The following is a 26417-nucleotide window of genomic DNA, read 5'->3' as shown; positions in this document are numbered from 1 at the left end:
TTATTTTTTTTTAAAGATATCCCTATATTCAAGTATCGACCGATAGAAATCTATGTATTATCTTCTTTATTTGAAGTATTACATGTCATTTGTCTATGTTCATTTTTCATGTCCTTGCTCCCTTCCCTATTTCAATAAGGTTTGAAAAACTGTATAAATGTGTTCATTCACTACATGAGCCTCACTGGAAAGTCATAAATGGCTGCACTGATAATAGGTGTGTTCTTCTTTGATCACTGGCGTCAGTGACCAAACTTGAAACAAGTGGGTACTGAAATTTGTATTCTGCAAGTGCATTACATTCATTTGCAGCTTGTGCCTATCTTATTCATGACACCAATTATTTGTTAGTTCTTGTTTTCGCCTATGTCAAATAAGCGAATGCATTTTTGCATTACACCAATTATAAATTAATTTTCCTTTGTGTCAACATCCAAGCGGTTGTATTTTCCTTTAAAGCAAGCGATGAGTGGAATGCAGATCGCTGAAGAGCTAACAAGAAGCCAGTTCATCCAAAGAGGGCTGGCCTGAGGGAACATGAAGCCAATGAAGAAGAACAAGTTGAATGTGTAGACAGACAGGATAAGGACACCAGATGTAATGCCCTCGGCAACTGGATAAGTGCACTCGGCCGCCATCTCCATCACCAATGGCACCGTACCACAATAGAACACCATGGCAGAGATACCTGAGATGTAGAATATTGTTGTGGTGAGAGGGAAGACCTGTTCACAAGCAAGGGTGAGTACTGTCTGGCAACACACGGTCATCACAAAGAGACCCATCAGAATGCGCTTGGTAAACCTCTTGATTCGGTCAGCATACCTACAGAAGAAATTTAAGAAGTTATGATACTATTATAAAAAGAAGATTAAAGCTCACAACTCTTATTTTTGGATAGCACAAAAAAAAGTTCCAAAATTAACAGAAAATTATGGATCCAAAAACATCACCAGATCATGAGCTCCTTTAAACACATATGCTTTCACTTTTACTTCAGATGTGTGGAGCATCAGAAAAAAAAAAGGTATTGCATGTTAATAATGTCTAAATAACCTCTCTCTGAAAACTTAACATCAAGGCCAGATCCAAGAGTTTGAACAATGGATAGGGGGATGGGGGCAAAGAAAGATTTTAAGGGGGCATGATTTGTTGTTCTTTCGTGGATTTCATTAAAATCTCTTTAACAGGGGGTGGGAGGCTGGGCCCTCTTCAGGCAAGGCCATCACTAGATTTGTCCACGAACATGTATTTTTTAAACATAGTTACCAGGAAAAAGCTATAGCAATAGTAGAGGCTATGTTGCCAAAGAAACCAAGCCAGCCTGCAGCTTTCTGACTGATCCCGACATGAGAGAATATCAGATCTTGCACACTGGACCATCCCCAGTTCACTCCATTACTGATGCTAAAGATAGCAAGTAACAGTAAGAAATGTTTATTGGTCATCAAGGTCTTAGCGCCAGGGATGAAGTCAAGTCTTGGCTTGGATGATGATATGCTTGGCGGAGTTGGTGGCTTTTCTGGAAAGTAAATCCAGACAAGGAAGAACAGTACTCCTGTAAGCACACACTCGACCAGGATATACTCATTGATTTTGGACTCCATTAATTTGAGCTGTGCTGGTGAAGTCAGGTTCCTCAGCTTGTCAATATCTATTTTGTGGCCAGTAGTGTAGGTAATGTTCCCTGTTTCTACATCAGGCACCATGTATGGCCCCATAACGTAGCTAGAAGCAGAGCCCAAGTATGAGACCAGAGTGGCGAAAGCTGTAGCAGTCATACGCTCTTCTGGTGGAAACCATGAGGCTGACAGGACCAGTACACCAACATTCTGGACCACTGGAGCTGCAATGGCGATAAGAAACTCTCCAAATGTGATGAGAGTTGTTCGTGCCCAGTACGGATGAACAGGGAGGATCTCTAGTACCACACCTACTAGCTGCACTGATAAGGACGTTACAACTGCTACACGCAGACCTGAAAATAAGATAAATCTATGTGGCTTTATAGAAAACAAAAACAAGACTTAAACAACCTCAAAACAAGTGAAAATTTTATTTTAAGGGTAGCACTTAATTAAAAGCACACTTAATACAGGATATCTAAGGGGTTGCTCTGTACAAAATACAAGGATAGGCAGTGAATACGTGTGAGACATGGCATGGGCTGGATCAGATACAGAATCATTATCTAGTGTGTTTTATCCCTTTTACTTCTGGGTACTTATGGATGTTTGCCATCTGAGGTTGATTCAATGGGATAATTCCTTGTTTGAGTTTCACCGAGTGAGAAAGGAATTTTCTAGTGAATGGCCACATACTCTCCAATGTGGGCCATATTTGCTACCCAACCTTATTCAAAAATTATTTTCAGACTTATTTTGGGTTCCTTGGACCTGGAAATGTTTTGTTTGTCTTTGGGGCAAAGAGACATAAAAAAATGTTATGATTGTGGGGGAGGAGTTTGCCTGCCTCTCTGTCAAGGTGTTTCCAAGGCTCCCATGATGCAGTGCAGGCATGCAATACAGCCTTAACATGGCGACTCACTTCTAATTGAGGTTTTAGCATTGATTATTGTGGCTGATGGCTGTAAAATGGGACCTGACAGAGCACCATAAAGGTATCTATTTGTGGCTTGATCTGTGTTTGCTTGTCTCTATTTGTAGTTCAGAATTTTTTATTTTTTTTTTGGTAAGAAATGTTTCTGAAATGTTTAAGCATTTGTTTACGAGTTCAACAATAGAGTCAATTTTATTAAATTGCTTGGATGCGCTTTTGAAGGTCGTATATGTCTAAGAGGAATCCATGGGTATCCCGGTCTGGTGATGTTTAGCTCGCTTTAGCTTTCTGACGTTTTGGATTTGGGCCTATATTTTAAGGGCGTATGGGGACGTTATAGTAATGAAAGTGTTAAAGTGTGCATTAACATCACAATCTGCTGCTGTGAATGTTTGAAGACAAAAATAAGCTCAATCAATGACAAAAACATGTCAGCATGTCATAAACAAAAAAGTATACAACAAGAAGCAGTTGAGTTGCATGAAAGATGCAGTCCAGTTCTGTGACTGTTGTTTATGACATACAAAATTAAGATCTATTAAACAGCCAACCTTATAGGTGGCCAACTGTTTCAAGATAAGCTAAATGTATTATGTCTAAGCATTTTTTTTATTTGTAAATGTCAAGTAAAACATTTGATGATAAAAACCAAGACGATTCCTGGCTGGTTGTTATATTATTTGCCTTTTTAAGCCCTAAGTGTAAAAAGTAGATTTTTATAAACAACGAAAAAAGAGTATAATGATAGAGACTGTCATCACCTTCTATATAAGGGTAATAGTCATATGTCATTTGTAATGATTGAATAAACTAAGATGAGTCAGCAGCTTGAGTATATCGTGCGATAAAAACAAAACATATAAGTCCCACAGTGACCTTTAAAAAAATAAACCTGAACAGTTCATGTACAATGTACAATTTTAACAATCATTCGTGAAGACCCCAGGATACATATTAATTCAATTTGAATCCTTCAATGATTTTGTCACACAAAAGGTGTGAAAAAGAGCAAGTTACCTTTAGTATCAATAAACCAAGAGGACGGGATGACGCTGAGAATCGACCCCCCGGCTTGCAAAGCCCCGATTATTAAGACATTAGTCTTGGTCCAGCCGAACACAAGCTGGCATGTCTCTTGAATCGGCGGCCATGTATTCCAAAGAAGGTTTGTTGTGGCGTTTAGGAGGGTGAATACGATCAGCATGTACCATCTTTGCGGATACGTTTTGATCTCAGGTTTATTTGGGATTGAATCCTCGTCTTCTAATGGCCCTAGTGAGGATATGGATGCCGTAGGATCGAGTAGGGCTGATGTTTCTTTAGAATCCTCGGTGGCCATCCTAGATAGCGAAATTCGATTGGAAGGAAGTCCAATTTCTTCGTCAATTGCTACTTTGTAGTAGGCCGTCTTGATCAGATCACGGTATCGCTTTCAAACGCGACGGGAAATCATCAAAAGCTCTTGTTTTCCTCTTAAAACTACGCAAAAACTTCCAAGGAAGCGTTATCGCCAATATTCAATGCTTCGCTTGGGTGACTACTTTGTTATGTTAGCGTAAAATAGCAGGTACTCCAGCTGGTCTTGAAAAGAACTAATCTTTTTGTCCATTAGCTCGATGTTTAGTCCGCTCGTCTTCTATTCACTAAGTTTGCCCCAGGCCTCCAGCGTATCTTCATAATCGGATATTGGTGGGGGAGGGGAAGGGGAAGGTATTATTTCTTACTTCAAAGGAGCCGATTTTCCGTGACTGTGTTAAACGTTTAGAAAAGTATTTCTTAGAATATCGCAATTCTAAGGGAACAAGGCAAGTACTTTGAGAAGTTAGTGAATAGGCATCTCTAAACGCACATAATTTGGAAAAAAATTGACAAAGCCAAGGGAAAAGGAAATATCTCTAGGCTCGATTGATGTAGCGACAGACTCAAATTAGGTGTTACGGTGTCTCATGTTCTCGATATATAGATAAATAGAAAAAGGCTTACCCCACAAACGGCATTACATTATCCAACACTGCAGCAAACAATGAATCCGCAATTGAAATCTGCTCGGATGAACTAGGCCATGCTTTCAACAACCGAGGATTGCAATAGCTAATGCCGCGCGTGCATAGCAATAAGAATATAACATATTGGGATTGGGAGTTTGGGTTTGGCTTCGTAGGTGAGAGATTACAGATAGAGCAAACGCTACACGGTGGGCTCACTGTAATTTACACCAAGGGGTTAGGACATAGGACTGATAGGAAATTTGGTCGCCATATCTTGACACCCTACCCTGGGTACCAAAGGCTCCGAGTTTCGCAGCGAGTTGTCCCCGCGAAGCTCGGAGCCTCTCGTACCCATACTTTTCGCATTTTCTTGCGTCTGTGGTCGTGGTGTGACATTTATTATATGCATCCGGGTCAAGTGACATGCAACACTAGAATCATTTTGCTGCTCATCCACCCATCCCAGGTCTTGTATCACGACTCAGCACGATACAGGGCGCGTACACAGGGAGGGGGGGGGGGGCGTGAGCAGGATGCGCGCACCCCCCCTTGGCGGCTTTTTTACTTTAATTATTTTTTCCTGAGCGGATGTGTATGTGTGTGTGTATGACATGAACTCGCGGTTACATTACCTAAATATGTATAAATATGTATCAATCGTACATGTATAAATCGATAAGCGTGACGCTTTTTTTTCATGTATTTACGTGGTTGCGTGACTCACCGTCGTCTTGTTCCAAGCTTTTTAATATGTAATAGGCTGGAGCTCCCACGAACAAGAAAACACATAACGAAGCATTCACACTTTGGACTATTTTGACATATTACAAAAATCCTGATAGCAAATCAAAATCACCGCATTTGGGGTAAATTTACTCCATTCCAATGTAGTTTTTTGTAGTGTCTATTTTGTGGCGGAATCATCAAATCTAGCGGAAAAGTATCTTAACACGAAAGCATTCACAGTTAAGAGGAAAACATAACTGAATATGTCGAGAGGTGTACTAGTCCTTAGAAGGGAACGTGATGTAACCGCTTCATAGCTAGGCCTTTCTCGATTAGCATTTTTTTTTTCATCACTTTGATCCAGATCTGGCACTTAGAAGGATAAATAATCCTAAAGATTGTTTTCTGTCTGTCTAACTGTTTTTGAGTATTCGTTGGGTTACTTGTGTGGAAAAGGTATGAGTGGTCAGCAGGTAACTCTTTTTCTTGCTCAGCGAAGTGACGTCGGCTTCAAACTTGCAAGATAGACAGGGGGAAGGCCAGAGGGGTCGAACGGAAATTCTAGAGAAATTTATGATAATGTAAGAGTACGTTTTGTTTGAAATAAAAGAAAGCATTCTTTGTAATTCAGGTGGCATATTTTTAAAGAAATCAGGCAACTTATTAGCATTTGTTTGGCTTTATGCGAGAATTTCTAGCATTTATAGCATTAAATGCCAGTTTTACTAGTATGATAAATCGAGAACGGTCTATTTATAGCACAATTATAGCATATCATTATTGTGATTATTGTAAATTATCATATATTCTTCTATTATTCTGACAACAAAAAAGGTGTTCGCAAAGAACATTTTAATGTTATTATTAAAATAACAATGTCCCTATTTGCTATATGCTTCCTTATTTGCAATTCAGTACTCGGATAATAGTACAGCGGGATTGCACCCACTGTTTTGAAAGAAAAGGAGAAGCGTTATGTTATCTCGCCAGTATCAGAAATGCCTTTTCAACTGACTGTGTTTCTCTTCGCGTATTTTCTGTTATACCTAAGAACAGGGGCGTCTAAAAAATGCGGGGAAACGGTCAGCTCAGACGCAGAGTCCAATCTGCAGGGATTTACTTTCAAAAGTTTGATCTCAAACACATTCTGGGACTGCTTTCAAGCCTGCCAAGATGAGCCGAACTGCCTGAGTGTCAACTACCATCTTCATTCTCAGATTTGTGAATTCAACTACGAAACAAGACACAGGCAACCATCTGCTTTTGTGAGAAAAGCTCTTTCGCTCTATATTGGCAGTATGAAAGAAAGTATTGGTAAGTAGAAGTATACGAAATTCAGTTATTCATTATTTATTATGAGTGAATTATTCATTTGAAATAATTGTTATTTTAAGAAAAATGTTAGAAATATGGTTAAAAGAAGTAACCTTATATGCTTATCAATCCACATTTCTTCAATTTTTACTTTTGTTTCTATGACAGAAAATATACACCTAGAATTAATGAATTTGGCTCAAATGTTAGAAACCCCAATAGTCCAGTCAGTCTTGGTCAAAAAGGGGGCCAACATCGGACTAATTGCAACACAAGGTTTTTAAACGGTTTCATGCACAGAAGGTATTCCTCTATAACATACTAAAAGTCTGAAAAAATTGGAGTAGACAAACACCCAGAAAAACGGGATCGAATTTTCAAATACAAGGCTTGTATGAAAAACCACATGGTTCCCAATTCATGGAAATCACGAAAAAGGAATTTATACCACTATAGATTACTAGATATATATATTTCTACACTATTAGGATAAAAATTATCGTTATTTGAAGTGATTCAGTTATTTTGGGTGAAATGCACATGGATTATTTAAGTCCTTGTCACCAAGTAGTAGGGTTTTGGCGCAGCTGGCGCAACTTTTTGATCTCCCCAAATTTCATCCCAAAATGGCGCAAAAGTCTCCGCACACCTCCGCCAAGCCTCGCGACCTGCGCATGCGCGAGTTTGCCCAAGACTCCTTGCACACACGAACACGACCACGCCCACCTGTCAATCACTTTGTCAAGAACCTGTCAATCACTTTGTCACGTGATAGCCACGCCCACCTGTCAATCACTTTGTCAAGAACCTGTCAATCACTTTGTCACGTGATAGCCACGCCCACCTGTCAATCATTTTGTAAAAAACCTGTCAATCACTTTGTCGAAAACCTGTCAATCACTTTGTCAAGAACCTGTCAATCACTTTGTCACGTGACGGCCACGCCCACCTGTCAATCACTTTGTCGAAAACCTGTCAATCACTTTGTCAAGAACCTGTCAATCACTTTATCACGTGTCGCACCTAGGGGGAGCTCGAGGGGGCTAGCCTCTCAGCTTCACATCTAAAAAAGCTTTTGAAAAGTGGTTTAAAGACATGGCTGGTTTGATAGAAATGGAGAACCTGAAGGTGAAAGATCTGAAAGCCCTCGCCAAGGAGCGGGGTATCCCAAGATATTACTGGATGCGGAGAGACGAGCTCGTCGGGGCGCTGACCAGCACGTCACCACCACCACCACCCCGACGGGTTCCTTTACCCAAACTTGTCAAAGGGCTGCCACGACCACCCCGCATTACCCCGTCCAACACGTCGGAGAGTATTCTCGACGGCCCGATACCTGAGATTAATGTCCCTATTCTAAAACCCTCCCAACCCCCACGGAGTTCCCGCGTCCAATCACTCAAGCATTTTGCGAACAGGGCGGTCGACTCGATCAAGAGCGAGTTAGACAAGTTTGCGGATTGGATACTATCTTATGTCCCTGAGCCCATCAAAAAGACCGTCAAAGAGGCTGCAGATAAACGGGTTGAACGTCTGAAGGAGAGGATTAAGCGTCTACACGAGGAGGTGGAAGATCGCTTCACACCCAAGGAACAACAGACGGCGTTGAAGGGGTATCTTAAAACTCACGGAATAGCCGGGCAGAGAGGTTACGACCCCAAGACATTCATCGCCAGAATCAAACCGAAAGTCTTAGAGCTCATCAGTCGACAAAAAAAGCCTATCAAAGTGAAGTTTATCTTTACTTGCGGGTTTATAAAAGAGGATCCGGCTACAGCTCAGATCGAAGAAGAACTGGGATATTTTCATACAGAGAAGCCCGAGATTGTGACAGAGTCGACTGATCTCTCTGATTTGTTCGATACGATGACAAATTATTTACTCGGATTAGTTGAGCTGTTCCAGAAGCAAGGCTCCGGATGGCAGTTTGACCAAGTGGAATACTTTGACATCAACATAGATCCCTTTGAACCGCTTTCTGGGTCTTCCTATATTCCGCTGCCGCCGAAACTAGCGTCTAAGAAGGCGATCATCAATGTTAAGAACGAGAATGATCACGAATGTTTCAAGTGGGCAGTAACCTCTGCTGTGTATCCTAGGGAGAAAGATCCTCAAAGGTTCAGTAAACAAATGATAGAGAACTCTGAGAAATTCGACTGGTCAGGGATAGAGTTCCCCGTCTCACTAAAACAGATCGACAAGTTCGAGAAACAGAACCAGTATACGGTTAATGTGTTTGGATACGAAACCAAAATATATCCATTGAGAATCAGTGAGAAGGATCCAGATAATGCAATCAACTTACTTCTCATCTCGGATGATGAGACGAATCATTACTGCTGGATAAAGAATATGATGAGATTAGTATCTACTCAAATTGATGAGTTTCATCATACTCGTTTTTTATGCTGTAGATGTCTGAACTCGTTTCGGTGCAAACAATCATTAGAAAAACATTCTGAATGCTGCGGCAATCATGAAGCGGTTGGAATAGAGATGCCTAAGATAGATAAGGATGGAAATCTACCCCACATTAAATTCAAAAACTACAACAGAAAAATGCGTGTCCCCTTTGTTGTCTATGCCGACTTTGAGAGCTTCACAGAGAATATAGACACTTGCTCCCCAGATGGGAGTAAAAGCTTCACTAAGCAATACCAGAAACACAAACCGTCTGGTTTCTGCTATCTCATCAAGTGTTTCGACGGAGATATATCCCCACCCGAGCTTGTACGATACACAGCTGAATCTCCAGACGAAGATATCCCACAGCTTTTCGTAGAGTCTTTGGAGTCAGACATTAAGAAAATTTACGATAAGTTCAGGTTCCCTAAGAAGGTGAAAATGACTCCGAAGGACAAAATCGTCTATAACGACGCCACTCACTGCCACATCTGTGAGGGTGGATTAGGGGAAGACAAGGTTTTGGACCATTGCCACCTTACAGGGAAGTACAGAGGTGCTGCTCACAACGCATGCAACTTAGATCACAAAATTCCAAAGTTCTTTCCTGTTATCTTTCACAATCTGTCTGGGTACGACAGCCATCTATTTATCAAGAACCTTGGTACATCGGAAGGTAAAATAAACTGTATACCTAATAACGAGGAAAAGTATATTTCTTTCACAAAACAGATTGTAGTCGACAGTTTCACGAACAAGGAGGGCAACAAGATTGATGTTAAACGTGATATCAGATTTATCGACAGTTTCAGGTTTATGTCGGCCAGTCTCGACAGTCTAGTAGGTAATATGTCAAGGGAGTGCTTCAAAAACATGGCGAAGTACTATGAGGGTGAGGAGCTCCAGCTGTTGTTGAGGAAGGGTGTTTTCCCTTACGACTGGTTCGACGGCTTTAGCAAGCTCGGCGCAACACAGCTCCCACAGAGAGAGGCATTCCACTCCAAACTCAACGACACCGACATATCGGAGGAGGATCACCTGCACGCGCGGAGAGTGTGGGAGGTCTTTGGGATGGGGACCATGAGGGATTACCACAATCTGTACCTAGAGTCGGATGTGTTGCTTTTAGCTGACGTTTTCGAGAACTTTAGGGACGTTTGTCTCAAGAATTACGGTCTGGACCCCGCTTGGTACTACACAGCGCCAGGGTTGGCTTGGGATGCAGCGTTGAAGACCACCAAGGTGAGGCTAGAGCTTCTAACGGACTATGACATGTTGCTCATGATTGAGAAGGGCATCCGTGGGGGTGTCTCCATGATAAGCAACAGACATGGGGAGGCAAATAACCCTTACATGAAGGAGTATGACCCTAACCTACCCACAAAATATATCACCTACCTTGATGCTAACAATTTGTATGGCTGGGCGATGAGCAACCCTTTACCGACTCACGGTTTCAGGTGGATGGGTGACCAAGAGCTGTCAGGTTGGAGAGACCGCCCATGCATTCTGGAGGTTGACTTGGAGTACCCTCATCACCTACATGACTTACACAACGATTACCCACTAGCCCCGGAATCTATCGGGCTAGGCAATGTGGACAAGTTGGTCCCCAACCTTAACGACAAGACAAAGTACGTTATCCACCATGAGACTCTGAGACTTTATGTGAGTTTTGGGCTAAAAGTCACCAAGATTCATAGGGGTGTCACTTTTGAGGAGTCTGCTTGGCTGGAGCCCTACATTGACTTGAACACCGATCTGAGAGCCAAGGCGACAAACGATTTTGAGAAAGATTTTTTCAAGTTAATGAACAACTCCGTCTTTGGTAAGACTATGGAGAACATTAGGAACAGGGTGGACATTCGGTTGGTGACGGACGAGAAGCAGGCCAAGAAGCTCATATCAAAGCCGAACTATCAACACCGCACCATCTTTTGCGAGAATCTAGCCGCCATCCACATGAAGAAGACAAAGCTGATCTTCAACAAGCCTGTCTACTTGGGCATGTCCATTCTGGACCTGAGTAAGACGCTCATGTACGATTTCCACTACAACTTCGTCAAGCCCAAGTACGGTGAGGATGCAAAGCTCTTATTCACTGATACTGACAGCCTGATGTATGAGATCGAGACGAAAGACTTTTACAAGGACATCAGCGGGGATGTGAGGTCCATGTTCGACACCAGCAACTTTCCGAAGGGTCACCCATCTGGTATTGAGGTGGGTGTGAACAAGAAAGTCATCGGAATGTTTAAAGATGAGGCTGGGGGCCAGCAAATTACAGAATTTGTAGGACTGAGGGCCAAACTTTACTCGTACAAGATGGATGAAGGTAAAGAAGAAAAGAAATGCAAGGGCGTCAAGAGAGCAGTCGTCAAGAAGAGCATCGGTTTCGATGACTACAAGGATTGCTTATTTGGTAAGAAACCTCAGATGAGACTTATGAATGTCATCAGAAGTCATAAGCATGATGTTTACACTGAAACAGTGAACAAGGTCGCTCTATCTCATGAGGATGATAAACGGGTCATCTGTGATGATGGTATTCACACCTTCGCTCACGGTCATTTCAGAACGCTATTAGGTGGTGGCTCAGTATCTTCAGGGACGACTTGAAGTTCTTCCCTAACGAACGACCTCCTTGGAGCGTCTTCGGAGAGGTAGTACAACACAGGCTGTCCAACTGAAACAACACTGCGTGATAGATCAAACACTTTTAATCTCCAAATAGGATCTGTGGCTCGTCTGCGTTCACCTCCTTCCTCTTCTCCAGGAGCTAATAGATATCTAACTCTAACCCCTGGTGGTAGTCTAACTTCATCAAGTCCAACAGGCCGCTTATACGTTGGAGGATCAATATCAACCTCTTTCAAACCAATAGATTTTGCAGGCTCTTTGCCAGTAATTCTTATGGGTTGACTATTCAGAGTTTTCAAAACATCTGGCAATCGTTTCACCCAAACTCTGGACCGATCATCGCTAATCATTTCTTGAGCATACTGATGAGAAAACAACCTCTCCGCCAGTGTTCTATTGGCGCGTTCGACAAAAGCCTGTGCGCGATGGTTCCCAGCTTCGCTTCGCTGGATGGTGACACCCTTCTTTTTCATAATCTTCGTTACCTCTCCCCTAAATTCTGTCCCCGGGTCGACAATCACCGTATGAGGCCATTTAAGTTTTCTGGAGTATATCTTTTCAAACCCTTTAGCAATTCCACTCGAATCCTTGGTAGTCAGTGCTTCTGCATCTTTATATCTCGAGGCAATATCAATCACGACCAACGCGTAACGGTAGGTTTTTCTGCCTACGTTATCGTGGGGCATAAACAACAGATCGGCTTGGTGGATCTGATTAGGTTTATTCACAGTCCAATGCGGTCTGGGGACATACTTTGGGGCTGGGAGGTAGATCTGCCACAACGCCTGTTTTTCAAGCCACCTCTTAGCCTCGCCTTCACTGACTTTAGCGACACTAGCTAACTTAGAAATAGCTGAATACCCTTTCCAGTATCCATCGGTGGAATAGTATATTTTTGATAACCTGCTTTCGTTACTCATTTAAAGATTATCTCTCTTTTCTTAAAATAAAAGATGGCACAAGCGATATCAGAAAAAATTAACCCAAACAGGATCCCACGGGAACCCTTCGGCCTGAAAGCGGAATCGTCGCTGAATCGGATTACATTCAATCCCTCATCGGCAAGTCCTGGAGAAACCCTCTATATAAATATTCCAAAACTTGCTGAAAATGTAGTGATTGTTCCAGGTAGTGTATCCTTACTATTTGACTTAAACGTCACAGGACACGCGAATAATACTCTCGTCAACAACGTTGGCCGGAACCTAGTGTCAAGGCTCAAGATTCTTTTCGGTGGAGAAACACTACAGGATACTCAAAGATATGATCTCTTCCAAACCTATCACGACTTATACTTACAAGCTGAAGATCGTGAGGATAGAATAAAACAAGGTATCTCTTCTGAAAACATGAGGAAGCTCAGGACAAATGCAGGTGACAAAGCGACATCAGATGCTAAGGAAGTAGCTCTTGCAGCAGTTCACAACACCAAGTACTGCATTCCACTCGACCATCCTATTCTCGGCGAGCATGGGGTCTTTTATCCAAAGGCGTTACCTCATCCGCTAATCTTTGAAATTACTCTAGCCCCAGTTTCCGACGTCGTTGTTTATGCTGACACGGTCAAGACTCCAACGTACACAATCACAAACCTCGAGTTGGAATATGCTTGCATCTCAAGTGAATACTTGGCTCGTGAGGCGTTGTCGGCTTATCAGGTTGGTAGAGGATTCTTTTACGAGAACGTCATTCTCCACAAAACGTTCACCATTTCCAAACCTAATGATGGTGTCATAAACGAGCACATTAATCTGCCGAGGAGGTCAATGACAGGGATATTGTGTCTGTTCACAGAGAGCTACACAGGAGGAGCAAGGGATTCCGAAAAGTTTGTCAATCCAAGTATCACATCGATCAACATTAATGTGGATGGCATGCCAAACCGTCTCTACTCCAAGGGGATGACACCGCCGGACCTCTGGGAGTCGGTAAAGAAACGTTTCGGTAGAGAGGGTGTTAAGCAAAAGGATTTTTACGCTAATAACAAGTTTGCTCTGTGGGTCGACTTGAGGGCACATCCAGATAACAGCATTCACGGAGGAGGTCTGGTCTTGAACAACACGCGGGACGGAGTAAAACTAGAAATGAAACGAAAAGTTGGAGGAACGGGAAACATCACCTGCTACATGTTTGTAGTAGCCGACGCGTTGATGGAGGTTATGAACTCGAATTTGAGAGCAATCATGTATTAAAAAGGACTTGTGTGATAATACAAAAAGAATGGAAGAATTACGGGAAAAAGTTCCTTTTCATTGTATTATCACAGGACCTACTAATTGTGGGAAGACAAAGTACCTCACGGAACAGCTCCGAGGGCCGTTCCGGCATGTGTTTGAATACATTGTGTTGATTTGTCCGACTTATGCGAAAAACAAGTCCTATCGTAGATTTGCTCACGGAGATAAACGTTTCTTGGTATTATCGCCGGACGCTAGTAACACCGATGAGATTAACGAGTTACTAACAGATTGTGCGGTGCTATTTTCTGGTACAAATACGTTACTCGTTTTGGATGACTGTGCTGTATCGAAAGATCTAAAGCAACGCTCGAACAAGTTTATCAATCTAGCGTTCTCAGGGAGACACGAAGGATTATCAGTGTGGGTATTGACGCAACAATTAACATCCATAGCAAAGCCCTTCCGTGATAACGTCGCCTGTGTGGTCACATTCCATAATCCATCTCAAATTGGCACCAAAACACTGTTTGAAGATTATGGAGGTGATTTAGACGTCGAGACTCGTAGAAAGTTCGTAGAACTGCTGAAAACTGAAAAGTATTCCAGACTCTGTTTCTGTCTACGGCATCCATTCCAACGTTATTTGGAGATTCCTGCCACGCGGTGAGCTCTAGGGCTAGCCCCTCGAAGTGGTTTAAAAACATCTTGGTCTACTTACAAAATAAGATGGCAAGCATTGAGGATTATATGGAAGAGGAGCCTAAGTCTAAGGGGAGCTCGAAGGGTGAGCCTCTCGAAGACGATGTTGAAGTCAAACGAGAATCGCTGGCTATTCTCGCATCTCTTGGGACTACGAAGGAATTTCTTGGTGTGGACATGAGTTTAGGGGATATCAAGAAGCTCCCGGCGAAAGACGTCGAAAAGTACTTTGTTCGCTACCAGACTGTCTTAGGCAAACAAGTTACTGATGGATTAGTAGAATCAGCACTTCAAGTGGTGTCTCAAGTCATTTCCTACGTGGTTCCTGTAGATGACACCGAAGCGCTTAGCAAAGACTTACAGAACGACGAGTTGGTTAAACGCGAATTGTCGAACTTTGCAGGTCTCTTGGTGTTGAAGGGAGGAAGGATGGTGGCACTTGCTAGCGGTCTCTTCCGAGTCGCTAAGCATGTTAAACTAACACCTTCACAGGAGACTTCCAACAAACTTCAAGAAGTTCCAAGCACAACTGAGCAAACTCTTGAGCACAACTGAGCACAACTGAGCAAACTCTTGAGCACACCTGAGCAAGCTCTTGAGCACACCTGAGCAAGCTCTTGAGCACACCTGAGCAACCTCTTGAGCACGATGTGATTTAAAGATTCTTTATTCAGTGAGTAAAGAATCATGTCTGACGAAAATCAAGAGGTTGAACAAATTACAAAGGACCCTCCCCCCAGGAAGAAGAGTGCCGCTAAGGAGAAAGATCCTATAAAAGTCGCTTCTGGTAAGAGAGTTGCCGAATATAATAGGAGGTGTAGAGAAGCGCTCGCTAGGGAGATGAAACGCGAGGCGGAGGCGAGTTCAGAAGACGCTGCACGAGCAGAGACACCCCACCAAGAGGGGGCTCGAGAGGCTAGCCTCTCGGACGCTTGGATTCCAGAGCTGTCGTTTACAACTGTACTGGCTCTAGTTGGAATAGGGCTCACCGCATTGGATATGTATATGCGTTTTTACAAAAAGACGCCCAAGATCAACGCCAACGAGACTGAAACTTTCGAGAGGCCTGCCGCTCGAGGGGCTAGCCTCCCGAACGCGACGCCAAAAATAGGAATGTTGTGATTTAAAGATTATCTGAATCTGTAATAAATAAAATCATGTCAACTGAAAACAAACTTGTGAAAACGATCACCGACTCAGCAGTCATCATCGGATTAGCCGCCGGTATGGGTTATGTTGCTAAAAAGGCTATGAAAGAATCGTTTATCAGCGACCCTTCGTCGAGTGTCACAAACTATGCTAAATGGGTTGCTGTCCTGTCCGGTAGTATGTATCTGAAAGATTATCTGGAAACACAAAAGATTTTGCCGAAAGCGCTGTAGGCGACTTAAAGATCTTATAGATTGATTAATAAATGGCGAGTATAGCATTTATGATTGGTGGAGCTATTCTTAATGCGACGGCATTCGTTGGAGGGAGTTACCTAGCGAGATACTTATCTTCTGACGCTACTCATGTTGATAAAGAAAAAATAAGACACGATAAAGCGCTTGAAAAGTATCAACAAGCAATGGGTGATTGGCAGAAAAAACGACAGGAATATCAGGATTGGTTGGGGGAAGAATATAATAATAAACTTCGTGCAGACCAGAATGATAAGGAGACCGATCAGGCTTTCAAACTATACGCTCAAACACATCCAGATTTTGATTTGAAAGAGCCTGAGCTCTCAGATTACTACAGACCAAGTAGCAACCAAAAGATGGGAGAGATGGCGTACGTTGGGGGTGGAATGTTAGCCCTTGGCTATGTAGCGAGTAGGTGGATATGAGCCGGCACGACTTAAAGATTTCTTATTTTCAAACAAAATAAGAAATGGATATAGATTTTGATCCCACAACAGAAGAAGGTAGAGAAGATTTGAATACTACCGTGGACGAAGAATATGATTCTCTTCTTCCGAACGATGATGAGGGAGTAGAACCATGGATTAAAAGGATCTCAACCAGATTCGGTAGAGCTACAAGCCACGTGATAGGGAGGTTGCGTGATTTATGGAAAACACGAAACCCTGGGAAGGCTGTCCCCGAGTACATGGAGTTACAGAATATGGGGGGTTCTTCTTCAACGGACGCACTTAGGGTAGACCTTTTGTTATCGAAATATCCAGATCTTGATGAAAATTTAGTTCAGATTTCAACGGATGAAAGAGGAAAACAATTCATTTCCTTCTATTCTGCGAGAAAAGGTGGTTGGACTAGACCAGAAAGGTTGTATAATGAGGATAGAACGGTGCGGAAGAGTGTTGACGACAAAATCAGATCCGGAAAGTACAAGCAAATTCAGATTCAACTCGATGAACTAGACGCTACAGGTAATACACTCAGAGAAGAAGAAGAGAGAAACACCGAGCAAATGAGAAAAAATAATGAGGAACGAAGTGAAACAACTAACCAAGAAAGACTAAGAGTTATAGATCGTAAAAACGAAGAGCTCAGCGAAAGAAATTCTGTCATAGATGAGACTTTGGAAGAGAATCAATTGGAGAGAGAAAATCTTGAAGAGAGAATGTCGTTGAAAGATCGTGTCAAGGCGATCTTTAAGAAATACGGATTCACCACCGTGGCTGTCGTCACCGCTGTGGGTGTTGTTATCGGTGTTATTGTCTCTAACCTGAAGACGGGTTTGACAAGTGTTGCAAAAGGCGTTGGAGACGGTCTTAAAACAATAGGCAAGAAATTAGGAGAAATACTCCCAGGAATGGTTGGTGCGATAGCCAGTTTCATCTTTAGAACGGCGGGTGAAGTCGTAGGCTTTTTAGCTAAAAACGCATGGCTTCTCATCGTCGCTGTCGTCCTGTATTTCGTAGAACGATTTAAAAGGAGACGGAAATCATAACAAATGGTATTACTCTACATTGAAGGGAACGTTGGTGACTTTACCGTCTATTTAGAACACCCTATTGAAAAGCCGCGGTTTATCGCGCTGCGAGGATGTGCGTTTCATAATCGTTGTAACAGTCTCTCAAGCGAGGGAACGGTCTCCGACGGTGAGAACATTATCCTTAGGATCCCCGCGGGGCGGCATACGGTCGAGACGCTAAAACGTCAAATAGACGAGGGTTTGCGTCTCGGTGAAAAGCCAATCTCTATTAGAGACTCGTCACTCGAAGTTCATCGAAACGTTGTGTTGAATGAGCCGCTCGCCTGCCTGTTAGGACTCAAGACCAGGGAGCTGGAAGCAAACACTCGCCACGAGATAAAGATGATAGGTCACGAGGCTATTTTTATCCACTGCGATCTTGTGAACGCGTCTGACTCCCTCCAACAAGGGGCGCCCTCACAAATCCTAGCAAGTGTAGAGCTTGATGAAGGAAAGATATACCTCAATCCAAGCGATCCGGTACGGGTTAGCACCACATCAGTCGGTTATGTGAGTAGTCTCCGTCTTAGTATAAAGGGCGGTGACGGAAACACAATAGAGCGCGGTCTCTACCCGATACGTCTAATTTTAGAAATCACTTAAAGAATAAACTCTCCCCATAATAAAGCTATGGAAGAGTACAACTCAATCTACCCGAACGTACCCCGAGGGGTCAGCCCCTCGGGTGATAACTTCAGACTCCAAAAGACCCACGATGTTTTGGGAAGTTTGGAGCAAGAAGTTAAACATTACGAGAACGTGAGGAAAAAGTATAAACGAGGGCAGAGCGTGTTTTCAAAGTTAAGTGTGGTCTTAGGACTCTTATCCGTCATTCTTGGGTCTAGTGGTTTGGGGACTTCTTTGTCGGGTTTTGGTATCGTCGTCGGAGTTCCGTTGGGTGCTTTGGCCGGTGTTTTCGGTCTTACGTCTGTAGGCTGTGCGGCGGTTTCTAAACGGCTGTCGCAAAAAGTCTCCAAGCACGACCAAACAGCGGCGATGGCAAAGGCAAAAGTAAATAGCATACGCGACCTGGTCTCTAAAGCTTTTAAAGACAACAAAATATCAGACGAAGAGTTCTCTTTAATCTTGAACGAGTTGGACAAGTTTGAGGCTCTAAAGCTCCAGATCCGTCAAAAGTCGGTAAGAGAGGACGAAAAAAACGTAAACATTACCAAGCTGAGGGAAACAGTAAGAGAAGAGATTTTGAAAGACCTGGCGAGTCGACCCGCTCGGTGAAATTTCTGTACGAGAGAACTCCCGTCGGATGGATCTATGAATTGAGATGCGTAAAGGACTGATTTAAAAACATCTTATATGTCATATAAGATGAAGTTTACAGAATTTGTGAAAAGGTACCCCTACTACTCACGCTTCAGGTTCTCTGCCGGCGAGCACGGCAATGTGCAATTCGTTTTCAATGGGGACGAATACGATCCATTCGACAAGAATGGGAATCTAGTCAAAACGTTATATCACTTCCCTGGTAATAGCTGGAAACCCGAGAATATCCAGGATTTTCTAGTCGCCGACGACACACAAGCATACAAGGAAACGATCCAGCAACTGTTTGGGTTCCCAAAACAATACAGACTAGACGCGCGTGCAGAGTACAAGATATTGCCGTGGGACGAAAACCCTACGAGAAATAATTACGTCTCTTTCGATGTTTTTATAACACCAGAGCTGAAGACACACTTTGTTTTTAGGGACATATTCACTGACAGCGAGCTTGTATTCAGAACAGCAAAGGAGGCTAGTAGGTGGCTCGACGCCCCGAACCTCAGTTATTGGAGTCAAGCCTTAAATTTTGCTATGTTTTGCGCGACTGCTGGATGTGGTGTGACGCGTGACATGATTGACGACTCTCAAGTGGGGTCATTCTACAGATTTCACATCATTTTCACTATCAGACGAATATTAAACGAGCTACAATGCCCTCTTCCGAAAGATAGGCTCTTTAGTTGGAATAAAAACTTTTACAGCGAAGCGGCTTACCAAAAATTAAGGACAGAGTTCCGAACTGGCAGCGATTTCCGGTTCCTTGGACCGATAAACCATGGGTTGGGAAATGTTTATAACTACGATTATCACGGCTTGTCATCTTCTAACGACAAGTATAAACCCTATGGCACCATTGATCAATTACATGACGAATGGGACGCTGCCAAAAGCGACCACGAACACATGAATCACTTTGAGATCGAGTACCTGAAAGACCTTAGAACTGGGTTTCAGTATGAGTGGTTCTTTCCGGAAAAATCACTGGGGTTAACCAAAGCTGGGTTGTCTAGGATAAACCAGAGCATCGAAGCCTTTGTTTACTGTATTCTAGGCGCGCAAGTTCAGACCCGGTCGTCAATCGTCGGTGATAGCGGTTCAGCTCAGGAAACGAAACAGGTCTTCACGAAACTCTTTGAAAGCGCGGTGGTGGAAAACAGTATATCGAAAAGTATACAACGGTATCAGTTTGCTTTACAACAGGCGAGACAAAAACTAGACCTGGCTTTCGCCCTCGGTTGTTGGTTAAGTCCATCGTATCTTGTGATAAATAACAACACTTCGATCGCTGGCTATAATAACAAGTTACAAAAAGCCACCACTGATATGAAACTGGGGCTGAATCCGATAAATAACGAGATAAAAACGATCCCAAAACATAATATGGGTCATTCAAAGATCGTGTTACCTCATACCGAGTCAGTCACGGCTCACAAACCGGAACCGGAGGCGAAAACTAACCCAAAGCCGGACGTGATTAAACCCACGGACACGCAGCACGAAAATAACCTTGTCACGATCACAGCCTTTACGGCTGGTTTAGCTTGGTATCTATTCCGGTAACATGCGGGATGCATGTGGACGGATGTGACGTACCGCAAGAAGACAATACCTGTTCACATGCGCATACCAGACCACCCTGGCGACCGCGAACTCTCAATGTAAATACAAAACCTATTTTCAGAATCGCTAGTTGTTAGGGTGATTAGGAATGTATGTGTTTTGTAACGTGAGACGCGTTACAAAACTGAGTGTGTCAATGTTAATTTCCGTTACACGTTCTGCAATGATGCTTTTGTCTATTGTGTTCGCATATTTGAGACCCTCCGCATAACTTACAAAAGGGTCTCTGTTTGCCGTGTTCACACATCCCTTTCCCCTTGCAGTCTTTACAGACATATCTTGCTCGTCTGTGCTCACAAATGCTACCGCCGTTACATTCTCTGCACCGCGTTTTTCTCCGGTTGTGAGGGCAGATTTGCGATCCGTGACAATCTTTGCAATAATATTTCACTCTGCCATGAAGACACTTATAATCCGTTGTTCGCTTTACGGGGGATACTTTCGGGTCTTTCACCGTTTGGTTCTCCATTTCTATCAAACCGGTCATGTCCTTAAATCACTTTTCAATCCAACACGCGATACCCGCCTTCTAGCCGGTCGGCGTCTACCTGGCGAAGCATTCTCCCAACATTTCCTTCTCTTGCTCATCCATGCACCAATCCCAGAACCTGTCTGGATGCCAAGCTACTGGCATTAGTTCGTCCTCCAGCTTTCTACGGAATCTCACCTTGTGTAGCCTCTCCGGGAGCTCCTCATGCACGAGGCCCCACCTCCACGCCGCACGTAGCACCGCGACAATTTCGTGTAGACCCCAAAACCGTGCGTAGTTCATATGTACAATGAGATCGGTCGCGCCCCACTCCAAGCACAACCTCACAATCTCGAGGTTGCCAGATTCGGTGGCCGGTGTTATAGCATAGTCCGGGTCAAACTCGCTGAAGTTTTCTCTCAGCAACTTTAGAACCTCAACGTGACCATTGTACGCCGCCTCAGCGGTGGCCCAACCGACATCGACATCGGCACCTAGATCTATCAACAACTCAACAACCCCCACCTGACCTTCCGCCGCCGCAGCACCCATGGCCTCGGTCATAGCCTCTCCTCCGTCGGCACAATACTCGCCCATCACCTTCAAAACCTCTACGTGCCCGCCTTTCGCGGCCATGGACGCTGGATACACGAAGTCGCAGGCGCCTGACTCACAACACATCTTAACGATCTCGGTGTGGCCGTTCATTGCGGCCCTGACCATCGGCTTTTCGAAATCCGTCGCACCCCAACTCTTACACAACCTCACGGTCTCGACGCACCCCTCCCACGCCGCGCGCTCCATAACGGCGTCAAAGTCTGCGGCTCCCCACCTCGCTAAGGTGGCGGCTTGATCCTCCACGGTGAGATTTGTAAGACTTCCAGCACTTTGCATATCCATTTTGTTATTACATCCACGTCTTTAAACCACTTTTTTCGAATTTTTTTAGACGTGTTAATTCACATCTACTCTGAACTAACAGTTTTCTGGAAATCCTGATTTCTCTGGAAATCAGGAAATATCATACCACACCAGGCGTACCCAGGACTGTGGCCACTTCTCTCGCTTTCCTACTGATGGTTAACTCGGAGACGCCCGTTCTTTCGGAGAATTTTTTAAGTGTAATATCAACCCCCTTTAGCCGTACCCAGTAATAGGTTAAAGCGACCGCAAAGGATTGTGGGCGAGCGCGATTCAACTCAGACGAGCGGTTCTTAGATCTGTAGTAGAGCTGGACCACCTCCCCCTTCTGTGCGGGGGACGCCGAGAATCTATCCATCACATCGCGAATGTGGTCCACGACGGTGGGAGACGTTCCGTGTAGTAAGTAATCTTTAGGCGCGTTAATACTAAAGATTTTTAGACCCTTAAGGCAACTCTTCCTGCTCAATCCAAAAGTTTCCATCAAGGTTTTCGGTGTCTGACACTTACCGGACATCTTGTAGGCGTAGTAGATACACGCAAAGACGATCGCCTTCCGTGGGTCGCCGCGAAAAATCTGGCCTTTCGTCACCTGAGTGTATATCTCGTTAGCTTTGGCTACAATCACCCCACTAAAACCCATGTTCTCCACATCCTTGTCAATATTCCTGTCCTCAGACCTACGTACCTGGACCCGACTTGGGTTCGAAGACCGTTTGCCGTCGGAATGTCCGTAAAAACCCCATTCCCTTTCGTGCGCGATCACGCGCTGCATCTGTTCCCCGCACTCTAAGCAACTAGTGACCCCGTCTTCTGTGACTAGGTCGTCATGATTGCAAAGGGTGTTACTACTATCCTCGTCTCCCAAGGAGGCTCTACTAGTCTCGTATTCGGTGAGGGCTCGGTCAAACAGTGCAAATTCCGGCATGAGGGTGGGGACGTTAATCTCAGGCGCCGGTCCGCCGGGGATATTGTATGGTGGTGGTGACCGATCTTCAACCGTACGTTCAACTGTTCGTTCCTCCATTTTATTAAACTGTTTATGTCTTTAAACCACTTTTCAATTTTTTTACATCACACACCAAAGCATGTCTCTCACGCCTACCTAGCGAAGCACTCCTCCAGAGTCCTCTTCTCGTCTTCGTCCAGGCACCAGTCCCAGAACCTGTCAGGATGCCAGGTCACCTGGATAAGTTCGTCCTCCAACTCCTTCAGGGCCCTCCTCTCGTCCTCGTCCAGACACCAATTACGGAACCTGTCCGAGCGCCGGGCCGCCTGGAGCAATTCGGCCTCCAACCCCTTGAACCTGACCTCATGGACCACCCTCGCATCGCCTGGCGTGTCCGACCGGGTCGCCAGCCATGATATCCATTTTAGATTGGTGGCCCCCAACCTTAAACACGACATGATGACGTCAGATCTATGGAGAATGGCCGCGCAGTGGAGACACCAATTAAAATCACGAGTCCTCCAGTCGTTCACGATATCCCTGACGCATGACCTGACCTCCCCCAATGAGGTCAATACGTACGCATCCCTGGACCTGTCTAAGCTCTCTGTTATACGCTCTACGAGTTTGGCCCTGCCTTGTTTGCCAAAGTTTTTGAGCCCTATATTATAGGCTAAATACCTGAGCCTGCTAACATCCAACCCCGACAGACCACCCTCTCCAAGGCCCCTAATCTCATCCAGAGCCTGGCCTGGGTCGCACGCCGACCCGCAAACTCCACAGATCCCGCCACGATCTTCCTCAGGCTTCCTCATTAAGAAACCCAACAAGTGAAACATTTTCTACAACCAGTACGCCCACGTCTTTAAATCAATTCTCAAAGATTTAAGGACAGCCCCACCACCTCCGGCTCCCGCTCAGACCTCCACCGTGCGCGTCCACTCCTCGCACAGCCTGGCTATCCCCCCGAGCTCCCTCTGGGTGTGATGTGTGTGGTTGCTAAGACTTCCGAAGGGGTCCGCGTGGGGGCGGTGCGGTCTAAAGCCTCCGCACCACATCCGTGGACTGGTATCTTACCCATCTTTTTTCGCCACACCGTGGCATGGAGACTAACATTGCTAGAACACCAAGGACAATTGTAGCCGCTCCGGCCACAAACCCAACGGGGTCGAAGCTCCCGTATTCTGAGTCTTCATAGTAATCAGCGTCACAACAGCAGTGTTCAGGCTCCGCATCCGCAGTGTTACTCACATTCACCTCCAGCACCGAACAACCGCCGGCTGTAGCCGCATCGTTTTTAATCTTCACCTCCGTCTTTAATGTCATTTTATCTAGGACCCCGTACGTCTTTAGACCAGAATAGCCCCCTCGAGCTCCCCCTAGGTGCGACACGTGACAAAGTGATTGACAGGTGGGCTTGGCCGTCACGTGACAAAGTGATTGACAGGTTTTCGATAAAATGATTGACAGGTGGGCTTGGCCGTCACGTGACAAAGTGATTGACAGGTTTTTGACAAAATGATTGACAGGTGGGCTTGGCTATCACGTGACAAAGTGATTGACAGGTTTTTTACAAAATGATTGACAGGTGGGCGTGGCTATCACGTGACAAAGTGATTGACAGGTTTTTTACAAAATGATTGACAGGTGGGCTTGGCTATCACGTGACAAAGTGATTGACAGGTTTTTTACAAAATGATTGACAGGTGGGCTTGGCTATCACGTGACAAAGTGATTGACAGGTGGGCTTGGTCGTGCAAGAGATCTCTGGCAAACTCGCGCATGCGCAGGTCGCGAGGCTTGGCGGAGGTGTGTGGAGACTTTTGCGCCATTTTTGGAATGAAATTTGGGATGATGAAAACTTTGCGCCAGCTGCGCCAAAATCCTACTACTCACCAACACTTTGATATCGCAGACATTTCGTTATCATAAACAGATAATGCCGGGTGGGGAGCTTGAATGCCGCGTTTAAAGGGAAAAAATGCCAGTAGAGGTCTGGGAATTCCTGAGGTGTTATTTACTAAGTGATATTATCCTGTAGTACAATTTTCTACCTTTCAATCGATCATTCGTATATGCTCAAACTTTTCTGCCTTTCTATCGATCACTCGTATCTTCTCAAACTTATAATGTTCTTGACTTCCGGTGCAGGTGGCTGTGTTGCATCCCAAGCCTTGGGACTAAAAGATGGTCGCATCAAAGACGTGCAACTCTCACAGTCATCTGTTAGAGATGACAACCCACAATTCGGTGCGCATCGTGCACGTCTGGGCCTCGCATCCTGGCCTCCAGGTGCGTTGCTTAGCGACACTGACATGGACGGTGGATGGATCATGATCGACCTGCTAAGGCCTATGATTTTCACGTCATTCGCAATGCAAGCGTACGGTCATAACGGCGGTTCAATGACCATGACCTTCCAGATTTCCACATCAAACAATAATGCCACATGGAGTTTTGTGGAAGAGGCACCAGGCGTCCCAAAGGTGTGTGAACTATTAACCAACGGAGGTAAAGATTTTGTAACGAAACTGGTGTGTTTCGCGCGCAATGCTATTTGTCTTGTATAAACTAGATACATATCTTTTGTATGAAATGCAACGCAATCTACCAGAAAAATCCTGGGTATTTTTTTTCAATGAGTAGATCTTCCCAACAACATTCTAGAGGTACACCATGGCGTATTTGCGGAGACGCCAATAGGATAAGATAAAGACGGCGTAGTCCCTATCTCGCATATACTGTGCAGATGTGTAAGTACGGGTTTCAGCTTTTGGCTGAAATGGGAGTTTGACCCGAAAAAGGCGGGGGAGGGGGAGGCAAAGACTCCACTGACAAATTCTTACCCTCAAAGGCAGTCTTAAAGCAAAATGCGCACCATTTAGTTTGGTAGGACATTTCAGCTCATAGCTGTTCTTAATTTTCCTGGTATTGCTACAATCTTTCTGGTCCTCTATATAGGCCTCTTCCAGCATTGACGTCATAATTATGATTTGTCGCTATTCTTTCAAATCTTGCATTCTTTCGGGGAATTCATCCTTTGCTTATCAACAAAGCTATAAAAAAATGTTTTTATTTTATCATTTTGCATCCACACCTAAATGTACCTAAAAGTACATTTCTGTATGGCATGTTTTACACACCAATCCCTTGGCAGCGACAGTCTCCCGAAAGTCTAATTAATCTTTTTTTATCCTAGGTTTTTCCCGGTAACAGGGACAATTTTGGGACCATCACTACAACATTCAGTCCCCCTGTGGTGGGCCGTTACTTCAGGATTGTTGCTAAGTCGTGTTCCGTCTACTGTTCATTCAGGCTGGAGCTCTACGGCTGCTCAATAGGCCAATAACCTGATGACGAACCGTCTGCAGGCTGCTGTTGCTGCTGATGATGATAATAATAATGATATGATAATGATCACAATAATAATTCTAATGCTAATAATAATAATAATGATAATTATAATTCTGATATAATTATACATATCAAGAAAATTTAGCCACAAATTGTCGTTTCTCCCAGACGCTGCTGCTGCTGCTGCTACTACTACTACTACTAATGATAATGATAATGATAATGATAATGATAATGATAATGATAATGATAATGATAATGATAATGATAATGATAATGATAATGATAATGATAATGATAATGATAATGATAATGATAATGATAATGATAATGATAATGATAATGATAATGATAATGATAATGATAATGATAATGATAATGATAATGATAAT

General features: G+C 44.1%; 2 protein-coding genes and 1 long non-coding RNA gene across 3 annotated transcripts; 2 read left to right on the top strand and 1 right to left on the bottom strand.

The window, feature by feature from the left end:
- Positions 1–49: 49 nt before the first annotated feature.
- LOC5519840 (solute carrier family 49 member 4 homolog) lies at positions 50–4216 on the bottom strand. The gene is made up of 3 exons (XM_001639658.3): positions 3577–4216; positions 1270–1978; positions 50–825 (listed from the first exon to the last, which is right to left on the bottom strand). Exons 1-3 carry the CDS (start codon positions 3896–3898, stop codon positions 411–413), a joined length of 1446 nt encoding a protein of 481 aa, XP_001639708.2. The 5' UTR covers positions 3899–4216; the 3' UTR covers positions 50–410.
- LOC125568111 lies at positions 1418–3410 on the top strand. The gene is made up of 2 exons (XR_007312106.1): positions 1418–1560; positions 1703–3410. It is a non-coding gene; the product is annotated as an uncharacterized LOC125568111 (long non-coding RNA).
- Positions 4217–5088: 872 nt separating the features above from the next.
- On the top strand, positions 5089–26276 carry LOC116603487 (coagulation factor V). Its single transcript, XM_032364757.2, has 3 exons — positions 5089–6587; positions 24823–25157; positions 25871–26276. The coding sequence occupies exons 1-3, from the start codon at positions 6272–6274 to the stop codon at positions 26018–26020; spliced, it is 801 nt and encodes a 266-aa protein (XP_032220648.2). The 5' UTR covers positions 5089–6271; the 3' UTR covers positions 26021–26276.
- Positions 26277–26417: the final 141 nt, after the last annotated feature.

The sequence above is a fragment of the Nematostella vectensis genome, chromosome 6 (assembly GCF_932526225.1).
Source record: "Nematostella vectensis chromosome 6, jaNemVect1.1, whole genome shotgun sequence".
In the NCBI taxonomy this organism is placed as follows: Eukaryota; Metazoa; Cnidaria; class Anthozoa; order Actiniaria; family Edwardsiidae; genus Nematostella; species Nematostella vectensis.
Note: the sequence above shows the minus strand (reverse complement) of the source record. Positions and strands in the feature narration are given on the sequence as shown.